Consider the following 14,001-nt stretch of genomic DNA (forward strand, 5'->3'; position numbering starts at 1 on the left):
AGATTTGTTTATTTGAATTCTGCAATTAGTTATTTTATATATATTAACATACTAACATCATTATTATCTTCAAAATGCATGTATACATCTATGAATCAATCACTTAAAAACAATATTAGAAGGATAAAATAATTATAATCTCATACTTTTGTTTATTGTTTCTCATGGATATACTCTTTATACTCACAATTATTATCAGCTGGAACACTTTAGATGCTTCCAGATATATTTGTCTGTGAAATGTTTAAAGGAATTGGTCAGAATCATGTAAACTTATGAAAATATATGTCAAATTATGGTTTTTGACCAGAGTTATTATATAGTTCACTGAACATGGAAGTGTGAAAGTGTGAGCATGGCATGGTGTACTATGGACACATATTCTTGTTGTGATTAAAACCTCCACAAAATGGCAAAAGAGAGGCGAAAGATGCCAGAGGGATACTCAAACTCATAACTTATAAACAAACTGACAACGCTGTGGCTAAATAAGAAAATAACAAACAGACAAACAACAGTACAGAGAAAAAAAAGACCAAGAATGAGCAACACAAATCCCTGCCAAACTATGGGTGATCTCAGGGGCAGACCCTGCCAAAATATGGGTGATCTCAGGGGCAGACCCTGCAAAACTAAGGGTGATCTCAGGGGCAGACCCTGCAAAACTATGGGTGATCTCAGGGGCAGACCCTGCAAAATTATGGGTGATCTCAGGGGCAGACCCTGCTCCAAATGTGGTAAATTATAATTTGTTCTGCCTCAGTAAGATGAGGCTTTATTCTTTTAATGAGACACTTAAATTGCAGATGGATGGTGCATAAGGACGTATCAGAATTGTGGATTATTAGTGATGATAAGCAAATAATTGGGTAACTTGTTTGCACATTGCCGTAGATTTATATGATTTAACTAATTTATTTGCTTTTTATCGCATATTTGGTTTATGCATAATATATAATGTCAAAGTATATTGACTGATTTGCACTTTTTTATTTAACATGTAAAATTTTGTAAATCCTTGCCCTGGTTGCTAATGTGATTATTGCATATACATAATTGAATGTCTTTTTTAAATCTTTTTCTTTGAAACCATTATAAAACCACTCAATTTTGGGGTTCTTCATCCTGAATTATTGCAAATGATTTGTTTACCAAACAATATTAAAAAAAAACATTAATGAGTCCTACAAATCATGTAAATGAAAGTTTGATAGATGCAAAACATCTGTGGTTTTGGTTGTCTTTTGGTACACACACTCCAAGCCAACTACAATGTCTATTAGGAGAAACAAAATGACTTCAATGATTTCATCCATTTAACAAATGTGCACTAAGGATAAAATTGACACTTTTAATCTCATTTACAAAATGTCTTTTATGTTTTTATTTGTCATGGTTGTGGTGGGTACACTTTAAGAAATATAAATAGAAATTTAAAAGAATATAGTATTTGATATTGCAATGTCTGAATTCTATGCTGTGTAATTGATTATTTTGTTTAACCCTTATTCATAGAATTACACTTGCTTGCCATAACAACATTTCTTGTCAAGAAAATTACATAACTTTTGTAAGGTGCAGAAAATATAAATTAAATGATACCATTGTTAGTCATCTTTAAAAATTAGAGTTATCTTCCTTTAACTAAAATTTCTGTTCAATCAACTACAACCAATGCAATATTTAATTATATTTCCAACTGATAAATTTAAGCAATCTTTTCCCCTCAGTGCTTACAAGCACTTTGATTTACTTTTGAACATGGATCTAACCTGTAAATAGTTAGTTGTGTGAACATATTGAACCAAACTTGGTTAGAATTAATATAATGATTAAACAATGCAAGCTTTTAGTACATGGTATAGATAGATATATAATAACATATTACAGCATCTGCAATACGATTGCAAGTTCATTATCTAATGTGTGTTATAATTTTTCCTAGTTATTCCCAGATATGATAAACAAAGTTTCTAGGGTTTTCAATGGAATGCTAGATGCTGTTATGCCCTGCCAACAAAAGTATAGCAGCATTATGTCTATTTATTTATTAGTTTTATGGTCCTTTATGATTGCAAAGATGAGTTTGTCAACCTCAGGATATTTTTATCTGTTATTAGGACTGTGTTTAAATGAATATTTATAGGCAAAGAACAAGCCAGACAATTTCCCCCATCTCCTTCAAAATAAAAGTTAACCCCATATGACTACCCTTAAACAATAGATCCGTTTAGTAAAAGTGTGGTTCATAGTGAGCAATTGCAATTACTTTATACTGAATAGATTGTAATAAATTTATATTTCACCCATCTTTTTATTATATTTTCAGAATTGATAGATTCAAGGGTACAAAGGAGAATGTATTCAAGATTGAAAAACGCCTGAAAGATAGCACAGTTCTCCAGCCTGTAGATGGGGAAGTTAATGTTGATGAAGTTAATAATTGCTCAACAAGCTTAAGTGAATCAGACTTCAGTGAACCAAACACGTAACACAAAGACATAGTCATGATAATCAGAGCAGATGTGTATGTCTCTTTAGTTTATTGAAATGTTCTGATAACTTATTCTATCTTAATTTTTTATTTTCTGTGCCTTGAAGACATAGAAAAATATCATTATAGCTACATAAAATTGTTTTATTATGATTTTTGTATTTTTTCAAATTTTGTGAAGTAGCAGTCTTTTTTTTGCCAAGCTAGCAACATTTTTTGACTATAAATTTGACAGAAAATAACTAACAGGGAGACAGACAGTAATTTTTTTTATGGCAGTATGTTTAACCTAGTCCAAATAATTATGACCTCTTGAAAGGCTATTATATTTTTTTTCTTTGACGCCTTACATCGACGTCATAATGCTGAAGCCGCCATTTTCGGTTGGACTTTGAGAGCATATTTTGCTCTCAACTTTGAGACCCAATTTAGCTATCAAATTTTTATTGAAGGCTAAAACAAAATGCATATATAAAAATTCTTACCTTTTATGTGTTTGTTTGTGCAAAATATTTCCAATTAATCCCTACAGAAATAATAATATAAGGAACAATTCCATCCGAGGCGGGAACATGTCGACTGCATTTTTTAAAACGTTTGTCTGATTTCCTTTAAGGAGATTATAAAATAATTTTTACACCAAATTCGGTAAAACCCGAATTTCCGGAACCATTGTTTTACATTATCCGGAAATTAAGGTCAGTAAAAATGTACCGAGTTTGGTTCAAAAATATATTTTATACACCGAAAATGAAGTATCTTTAGGAGAAATCAGCTAAACGTTTTAATAAAGCAGCAAATTCCTTCTCAAAGTCCAACTGAATATATGAGTTTGGCGTTATGACGTCAATGTAAGGCGTCAAAGAAAAAAAATATAATAGCCTTTCAAAACGTCATAATTATTTGGACTATGTTTAACCATGAAATTAGAATAAATTCTCAAAATGTAATCAGTTCATTTCATATATCTGTATTACTGTGCAGCTAATTCTTTAAAATTACGGTTTTAACGGTTATATTGACCATGTCAGTATAGAGTAGTTAGAGTAGATAGAAACATTTTGTTTATCATAACAATTGAAATCACTTTGTTAATCATGAGAATTGAAATCACAATACCGTGGATAATTAGTTGAGTCTTTGTTTTTAAGCAGTTAAGCTGCTTTATGCGAGCACCCTAGATTTATGTTCTACCCAATAAATGCTGAAATATGTGCCACTTTTATTATGTGGCTGGCTTTCATGTTATTTATAACTAATTGGACACTTTTTTCATACTTTTTATTCTTGAATATAAAAAATATTACCATAAAAACGTTAACTGGTCGTCGATTTTCCCCAAAGTTTTGAAGTTGCACATAGGAAGTAGTACTCGACAGAAATCCTTCTATAGTTTATTATCACCTGTGCTGTTGGCTAAGATGTCAAAGATCAATTGTATGAAATATTTGATCGCCGAAAATCTATAAAGATGAAACGTTTACATTTCATATATGGCAAAAGTCGTAGGAATATTGTTGGTCATTGATACGTATTACATACGTCAGCAGTCTATTAATCAGCTAGTATAAGTTGGCGGCAATTTCAAACTACATAGAAGACGAAATTTACGTACCTTTTAAATTAAAATTGAGAGAATTCTGATGATACATACATACATCTGAACATCCCGACGGGAGTACAAAACTCCCGTTTTCAGGGGTCCCCTCCCGTCCTCCCGTCGAAGAGGATAAACTCCTGTGCAGAAAAATTTCATGAATGAAAATTTTCAGTCGCCACTTTTACTATTTTGTTTACAATATTTTTCATTGAGATAGTAAAAACCCGAGGTTTATCGAACGTATCCGGTGTAAACTGATTACGCAACATGTGGAAATTTTAATCCTTGCTTAAGGCTAATTTACAAGTGACAATAGTTTGATTGAACAATCAAAATGTGTTGGATTATCAATTACTCTATGTGGCTTCTGTTTATGGCACACGCCAAGGATTGTTAAATACCGATAAATACCGGCATTGATAGAAAATGGAATGTTGTTGTCTAAACATTTATCAGCTGTTTATCGGAAGTGTTGATGCCGAGAAAAACATTTATTGTAAATGAAAATACTGGAAAAAGGAATGTTTTCAGCTCAATGTGAGCTGTTTGCTACACAAGCTGACTGAAAAATTATATAAACAAAATGATTATTTTGAATGAATGAATGAATGAATACTTTATTGCAAAAAGCATATATATGCTATAGCAACGAAAAACATATTTACAACATGACAAATGATAAACAGCAGAGAACAACACATATAAATCATTACAAGAAAGCAAATAACATTAAGTAACAATATGTGATCTGATTGACCACACAGATTTTATGTAGTTACACAATTTTTTAATATGTAAAACAGACTTTGATTTAAATAGATACTGTAATTTAGTAAGGTTTGGCTAAGAACAATAGAATTTTGGCAAATATATAGGCCTAATTGATCTATAGGCAGGGCAGTATGTGTTCAAAATGCCAAAACGACAAATATCTCCGTCTTTAAAGACACCAGGTTCAAAACATAAGAAATATTTGACAAAGTTCAACAATGCCTGGAAAGCTGACTTCAAATGGTGCCTGCCCAGTTCCAAGGGCAAAGACCAGGCATACTGCACCACTTGCAAAGTAGACTGCATACCCATTGTTATTGATTGCCGAAATTTGTCATAGAGACAATAACCAGATCTTAGAGCAGACAACAGTCGAAGGTTACCAATAAATCTTTAATGCAGGGAGAAAATCCTACACCCAAAGGATTGCTTTTGCTGGCCCTTTACCATAATAACAAAAATGTAAACTATTTCAACTAGTCACTTGTTCCAGTGGAACTTTTAAACCAGAGGAAGAACAAAGTAACTACAATGTACTGGAGAACTTTTCGGCTAGTTAGTTCTTTCCGCCTGGAACTTTCCAACGTTGCAACAAAACAGCATTTACAATAACTTAAACATCATACTAAAATCAAAAGTATACACAAGAAATTAAATTTAAAAAAATGTACAAAACAATTATGAAAAATTTATATGATATACAGCTTCAATCACCACATTAGTGGGTCCTCACTATGGACAGGTACATACAGAATGTGGCGGCTTAAACATCTTAACTGGCACAAAACTCTCCCCTAAAAAAGGACAGTGTATGTGTATAATCTCAGACATTGAATCTTTATAAATATAAATTGGAAATAACTTTTGAAAGTTGAAGGATTGCATAACATGAACATTACTGTACAAACATTATTTGTCACTTTAGAAATAGCTGTGAACAATGCCCAAGATAAATATTTTGACTAATTCTTTACACTATTCATCTGAACGTTGCCAAGTTTGCCTTTGGGTTTTTGATTAACTGCCTATAGCACCCTTTGGTGCTTTGATTTATTATTTTTACAGAACAGGTGGTTAGATGTAAGAGGGCTGTCCATGGTCAGTAGGATTTTACAGAAAAATCAGGGGATAAATATCAGATGCCCATGGAAAGGAGGTTGTAATGGCAAAACCTCTCCTCAACTGTAGTGTATAGATGACGATTGTCTATCCCATCACTCCCCAGTCATATTTTTTTAAATCCATTCTCTGTTTCTTTAATGCAAAGGAAAAAAAATACATCTCTTGAAAAAGACTCTTTGTTCTGGTACACAATTATTAATGCTCCTCTAATTCATAGAATATTTCATTTTGTAATTCTATCTGAATGGCTGTTACATGTTTGTAATTTGTTTCTATCTACTGGTATGTATTTTGTCCTTGTTTGTAAAAGGTAAGACTTGAGATTCCGTATTAAACATAAAGATAAAGAGATTATACATTATGAAATTAATATACAATATTTTGTGAAGTATATATAAATCATTATATTTTGCCTAATAGATATTTTAATGCTTTTACAAAAACGGAATCTCAAAATTGAGCTATTTGCCATTGTGCGTCTCTTTTTTAGTATTAAAAAAGAATTAAACATTGTAGTTATAAACAAATTTCTCTGCAAAGTTTAAATTTGTCCTAACTATTGTTTGAGATTTCAATATAGCTATTTTGATATCAACAGATCAAGTGCTGGTCTCAATTTAGGAAATTAGTTATTGTCTTTGATTATGTAGACTTTGGTAGTAAGTTATCAACAGTTTAATTATTAGTAATGTTTATTGCCCTTATTTTTAGAGAATTGAATGTTAATGGTATATTTTTTATAGTATGTTAAATTAATTTAGTAATGTTATTGTCCTTATATTAGGGAATTTAACGTTGATGACTTAACTTTGATTTATGTTAAATTTCTGTTCAATAATTTTGTAAAAGTAATTGTTGAGATTTGACAATATTTTATTTTAAAATATGTAAAATTATGCAAAATTATTATGGACATCATCAAAAGTATGACTTGGTGATTGATGATTTTCTGTGTTATTGTGGGCATTGCTATGTATGTGTTTTACCAAATATTTAGTGTATTGCTATAACTGTAGATTCATTTACTCCTCTTCCCTCTTTGGTGACTGCAGAAAGGTTTATTTCCTTTTTACAAAATTTAAGACAGACAGCTAGATACCATAAACATACTACGTATACACAAGCCAGAGTCTGAGCTTGATTTGCTATATGATATAAAAACTAAACTGACGAAAAAAGGTCATTTATTCAAAATCATAAAATGCAAAAAATACATTTTGCAAATAAAACATTTGACATAAAAGTTCATATTTAATATGAAATAATAATATAATACATAATTACTACGAAATTACATCAACTAATATCATGTCAATTGAATAAATGACAAAGAATAGCAAAGGTGGGGAGAAAAACCTGCCCCATAAATAAACATATTTACATATCTACTTCAAAAGATAATATAAAGGGCGGTATGTGGGTGGGAATTTTGAACAAATTGTTTGATAAAAATCACAAGTTAACACATCAAATGCTGATGATAAAAGAAAGTGACCACAATGCACTTACACGTGAACTCGTGCTGACCCACAATGCCATTGACTAATAAGAAAGATGATATCCGGTCATGCATTGGTCATATAAGAAATTTCTCTGCACGTGAAAACAAGTTATCTAATTTCAACAATTTATCGTTTAATTAATTAGGACACTCTGATCCTTTGACCAGACTAGAGACATTATACATTTACAGTAATAATAGCTCACTCTTTTATTAAGTCGGTTAGTAATAACTAATTAAACAGAATTATCTTCTCTGCTGTCTTAAATTATTTTATTCCGCTTAATTTTCAATTAGCAAATAAAACTGGTTATATTATTACAAAACAATATGCATTTTTAAGGATTCATTATTGATGGAGGCAAATGGAAACTACTTTAATCCATGAAAATTTCATTTTGACCAATTTATATAGTTCTAGTATTACATATTAGATTTATTGAGGGTTTCTAATTTAAGTATTTTGGATTCATTTATTTTTGTTTTAGAAGAAAAATGATATTTTGTGTATATTTTATATCATGGTTTTGACAAAATCTGAATACAAGCTCATAAAAACATATTTCTTGATGGACATTGAAATTAGTGGTTCATCTTTACCCATGGAATCCACTAAAATTGGTATCCTATATATAGTAAGGAACCCGCAATATCACAGTTGATTCAATTAGAAAATCTCCTGTGGTAAATAATGTTTACACTGTATGTATGTGGTTGTTAGTCATGTTAGCAATTTTAAACTATTGATAAAAAAACACATCTTTCTATTGATACTCAATACATGTGGATATATATATGACAATGTCATCAGAGTGTTACCTATGGGAACTCTTGGAAGCCTCATATTGAGATTATATAGTTATGCATGTACATAAATTTTATTTTATTAAAAAAACAAACACTTTTTATCTTGAATATTGTATGGTTCATTATTGTGGCAGCATCTGTGATGTTGAATTGTTTTGTTAATGATGTATAAAAAAAAAACTGTATTATAGCAGTTATGAAGTATTTTCTGTCTTGAGAATATGCCATACTGAAAGACCAAAAATCTTTACTCATTTGTTATTTATATATGCAACAATGGCAGTTGGCTCAACAGAACATGATTTAAAGCTATTTATGAATAAAATAGTTAAAAAAAACAAGTGCTTTGATAATTTGCAAGGTGAAAAAGTATAGAGTGATCCAAGTATTCAAACTACAGTATCACTAATATGTAAACATTGAGGTTGTGGGTTCAAATCCCAACCTTGGCACATGCACTCAACTCGAATGTATACTAACTTACTAGGATTATCAACTTTTATACAACCGCAAAAAGTTTTGCAGTTGTATATTGCTATCACATCGTCGTCCCAAGGCATTTGGTTTCTAGACGATAACTTTAGTATATTAGATCAAAATCTATGAAGTTTAAAGACATGGTTTATAACCACAAAATGAAGGTCGGGATTGATTTGGGGGTTAAGGTCCCAACAGTTTAGGAATTAGGGGCCTAAATGAGCATTTTTCTATTTTCAAAACAAAAACTTTTGGAATATCTGAAATTATACCACAAGTTTCTATACCACAAAGGGATAGTTATGATTAGCTTTGGGGGTTATGGCTCAAACTGTTGAGGAATTAGGGGAAAACAAGGGTGTCCTAGTAAATGGACAATTACTTAGGTACAATACATAATTTAATAAAAGCAATGTAAGGTAGGTAATATTTAATTCAAACATGAAGTTTTGACTATAATATTGTGTCCATTTTTGCCCCAACTGTTCAGGGCTGGACTTCTGCAGTTGTATCCAGTTGCGCTCCACAAATGCAGTTTATTTAATAAAAGGTCTGTGGTTCTCTCTGGGCACTCTGACTTCCTCTACCAATAAAAACTGACCGCAAATAAAAAGCATATTAGTGCTGAATGTGAAACACTAATCAATCAATATATACTTTTAAGTACTGACAACAAGTAAACAATTTAACATATTAGGAAATTGTCACACATATAACTTAACATTGAGCAAAAAACACCAAAAAAGTTAGCTAGCAATTAATCAGATTTTCAAGCCCTTAGACATGGATTAATAATCAGCAGTACATACAATCATTTAGTAAACTTATCTCTCTTTTTGATATAGATAATTTATTTAGGATGGAAATGAAACTGGTTTCTCACAGCAATAAGTTTACTTATAAGATAACTTACGTCTATACATTAACTCTTAATGGACAGACAAAAGAAAATTGCTATCTTCGTTGAAGTTGCAAGCCAAAATTAAACTAGAGGCTCCACGGAGCATGTGTTGCTCACCTGATATTTTTATTTACTATTGATGAATTAAATAATTTCAGGAGAAGACTTTATATATAAAAGATTACAAAAAGTTACGGAAATTGTTTTTTTTTTTATTTTGTCTTTGAAGGCCAATTACTCCTTATGATGCCAATTGAACATTTTGGTCATGTTTGAGTAATTGTGGATCTTACTTTGCTGATCATTATTGCTGTTTACAATTTATCTCTATCTAAAATAATAGCAACAGATTGTGTGATTTGTCTGAAATTTACCGGAAAGATAGATTTTGACCAGATGAACAATTTTAGATACTATTGCTGTATATGCTTTGAAACGTCGCACGCTACTGGTGTTACTTTGGTGAAATCACGGACAAGACACATTCATCTTGTTAATTTTTAAACATGAAAAAATATCTTATAAAGTGTTGTGTATCATTTTAAAGCTTTTAAACTCTTCTTTCAGATTATTGCAATTTTATATATGTAACAGACCATTTTCATTAATTAAAACTCAATAAAACCTTTAGTTTGCTATAAGATTTCCTTGTCCCGCATTACACTTTTAGTTTTGTGAAATTCTGAATACCGTAAAAACTATATAATTTCTTTACCAAACGATATAAAACTTTGTCTAGAACAAGCAATTTATAAGTGGGCGACGACGTAATGTCGATATGTCTCTTTCGAAAAGACGGAAATATTAAAAAAAGGGTTCAAGATGATACAAAATATGTGTCCCAGGCACGAAAGGTTGCCGTAATTTTTTTTTAATTGTCCCAAAAAGGGAATTCCAGAGCAATCCCCATGTCGAAAGTGTATAATTCTTATACTAGTAATATGTACAAAGATCACACTTTCGCCTCATGCAATAATCAGGATTTTTTTTTAACAAATTCTTTTTATTGGAGTTGATTACCAATGTCCGACATTTTGTCCCCTTCAAACTAAATTCAACGTAGGATTACGTTTTCTGTTTTTCATGATGTGTATTTAATACAGTGCCATTCGTTACATAAAGAACATTATAATAGATAAAAGTACAAAAAATTATCTCTATTTTGATATTAAATTCCCATAGATTAAATCTAGTATACGAGATATCAGATAAAACTAAAATGTCCGATACAATGTCCCCACATACGATTTTGACGTTATTTAATAAAATATGCTTCTTATGCTTCTTATGCGGGTTTCACAGACGATTTGGAATACGGCTATTTTATTTTGTTGCTGAGAAAACTTTTTAAATTAACGTTTTATATTGAAGCTCTACCGATTCATAAAGGAGGGGTGGGGAGAGAGATTTTTTCGCGGAACTGAAGTGTTTTCCGGACTATAATAGTCGGATCCACTATAATACAAATTAATTGAAAAAAAAACCAGCTATACACAGCTATAATAATTGTTCCGGCTAATTCCCTTGCATATATTTATGCTGAATGCCATAGTCCTTTCGCCTTGACATTCTAGAGTGCAAAAATGAATGCATTTGCAGTGCATAGTTTATCCATAAAAAAAAAATCGATTGCGTTTATAATCAAAATGTATATGATTAAATGGTTTCAATTCAAGTTATTTTTTATTCTTAATTTGTTAATAAAACTAAAGCTTTCTTAGGAATTTTTTTCCATCCTTTAAAATTTATTGTAAACAGCCATCTGAACAACATGCATTCGCACGTTTTTATTTTGTCTTACGTCTTTGAATGTGTAATGTTAGGTGACACCAGTATAGTGCGACGTTTCTTTAGTTCCACAGATATTGGAAAAAAATGCATTTTCCCCCAATGTTCTATTTTAATCCATGTCGGCCATGTTGGTAAGCAGGTGAGGTCATGGGACACATTTTTTAAACTAGATTCCCAAATAATGATTGTGACCAAGTTTGGTTGAATTTGTCTCAGTAGTTTCAGAGGAGAAAATTTTTGTTAGATTACAAAAATTTGTTAAAAATTTACTATAAAGGACAATAACTCGGTCAATTGTTCATTTTGGTCATGTGACTTATTTGTAGATCTTGCTTTGCTGAACATTATTGCTGTTTACAGTAACCTGTTTATCTCTATGTATAATAAAGTTCAAGAAAATAACACTGCGAAATTTTCACGGGGGCTCAACCCAACAACGGGTTGTGAAAATTGTCTGAAAATTTTAGCGCAGATAGATTTTGACCTGATAATCAGTTTTATTCTATGTCAGATAAGCTCTAAATGGTAAGGTTGTAGAGATAATCCAAAGTAAAAATCTACATTGACCCCTATGTTAATTTTTTAGCCATATTCGTTGGTTGGCCGGGTCATCGAACACATTTTTAACTAGATATACCCATGATGATTGTGGCCAAATTTGGTTAAATTTGGCCCAGTAGTTTCAGTGGAGAAGATTCTTGTAAAAGTAAACGCCGACGGACGCCAAGTGATGAGAAAAGCTCACTTGGCCCTTTGGGCAAGGTGTGCTAAAAAAGGAGCATTTAATTCATAAATACAGTGTTAAATAAATAGTCGTTCTACGACCAGTCGACCAGTGGAGCAATTTACATTTCAACATCATATGGCAAACAGTGTAAAGAGTTTTGAGAGGAATAATGTTTAAGGCAACCATTTGCAACGTAGGGCCTTTAAATTTAGCAAAGCCCATACTAAATGGTAGTTTTAAAAGAACCTTGCACAGCAACATGTTGAACAACTCAAAGAAGAAAACTAATCTCATTATATCAAATAAACAATGAAGGATAGCAAGTATGGTAGATAGCCATCAATGACAATCACTGAATTACAGACTCTGGGCCTTTGATAGACACATTTTTAATGTTGCAAGATAAAATATGTTTCTCAGTGCTGAAACCTGTCTCTAAACTGGGACAGTGGTGTAACAGCACAGCATAAGTCAACATAAAAATCAGTTGAAAATGCCAAAATATACGGTGAACAGACCGATGCAGGACCGTGGATGTTCCAAATGTATTTAAGAATTGAATGCTTCTTTTTGTAACTTTATTGGGGTGTAAAAGCGTTGACCGAAGTACATTTTGTATGAAGCGCGATGATTGGTTTCGTCTGGTTTTACGAACTTACCCGTTTTGAACCCTATAGTTTGATATTTTTGTTAATACTCTCTACTGCAAAGATCTTTTTCTACCATTATGTTCTGAGGGGGGCAGGTGCGTTTCTATGATATTTGAAAGAGGGTGCATAGCATTCAACGGGACCTTTTTTCTGCAAAAAAACATAAAATAATTGTGAAAATGCACTTATGAAACTGGTCTTGAATTGGAGCATGCATGTTTTAAAGCAAGTTAAATTGTCTCAGGGGTATCGGGAAATGCAATTTTTGTGTTCCATTTTGGGCGAGCAGAAAGTGATTCTTCTGAGTCCCTCAGTGAATATGAATAATCTGACCGCGTTTATGCAGAAAATATTAGTAGTCTTCCCTCATAAAAATTCCCGTCCCACTTTAGTACCATGAGAAGTATGTGGTCGTCATTTAAAGTCGGGTAAAAGCTCAATATAGACGACTAGCCTAGCTTATACAATTAGAATCTTGTCTAAAGCTTATTTATTTAATATTATTTGTAAAAATTTAAATTAAATGTTTGACAAAATTGATATGATGATTAGAAGATATATCTGAAAAAAATCAGAAGTCGACATTTAGGGCAAACATGACTTTATATAGTTAATGCATATGCATATAGCTGTTTGCATGTCAACTCGGATCTAGTTATGTTGTGAATTCTTCTTCCGAATACGGGAGTCGACTAGTCTAGCTCCTATGTAGGCCGACTGTAAAAGTTAAACTTCCCGGAACTTGTGTGCTATGCATGGACTTAATTAATTAAAATTAATATAATAAGGAAACATAGTTAACAATAACTTTGACTTGGTAGTTTTATAAGTTGTCACAAGTTGTGGGTCCTTCAAATAACAAGTCATAGACGGCGCCCCGCCTCTTTTTCAAAATATTGGATCCCTAACTGAAGTATACATAGCCAAATATATTTGTATTTTTCTTTTTATTTATACGTATGAAACTTTTGGTTAATTTGGTACTCGATGATTCAGTTTGTACTGCTCATGCATCGCTGCCTAAAACAGGTTACAAAATCCTTCCATCCCGGAAAAAGCTAGGAAGCCTTTTTTAAAGCTCAAATCGAATAAAATAGAATGAGATAGATTAGAATAGAAGATCGACTTTAATCCAATTTAATGACCACAAGGGCAACATG

The 14,001-nt window shown here is 31.7% G+C and overlaps 1 protein-coding gene across 4 annotated transcripts in view; it reads left to right on the forward strand.

Moving 5' to 3' along the window:
- LOC134708372 (glycerophosphocholine phosphodiesterase GPCPD1-like) overlaps positions 1-8,362 on the forward strand; it is a 39,529-nt gene extending 31,167 nt beyond the window's left edge. The window contains exons 18-20 of one of the 4 annotated variants that reach the window (XM_063568849.1): positions 807-869; positions 2,330-2,527; positions 5,931-8,362. In XM_063568849.1, coding sequence (XP_063424919.1) covers positions 807-869; positions 2,330-2,492 — 226 coding nt within the window. In that variant the 3' untranslated portion in view covers positions 2,493-2,527; positions 5,931-8,362. Of the gene's footprint in view, positions 1-806; positions 870-2,329; positions 2,648-5,930 lie in introns of those variants that run through there. The other 3 variants (XM_063568851.1, XM_063568848.1, XM_063568850.1) reach the window with 3 other exon arrangements.
- The last annotated feature ends 5,639 nt before the right edge of the window (positions 8,363-14,001 follow it).

The sequence above is a fragment of the Mytilus trossulus genome, chromosome 2, assembly GCF_036588685.1.
Source record: "Mytilus trossulus isolate FHL-02 chromosome 2, PNRI_Mtr1.1.1.hap1, whole genome shotgun sequence".
NCBI lineage: Eukaryota > Metazoa > Mollusca > Bivalvia > Mytilida > Mytilidae > Mytilus > Mytilus trossulus.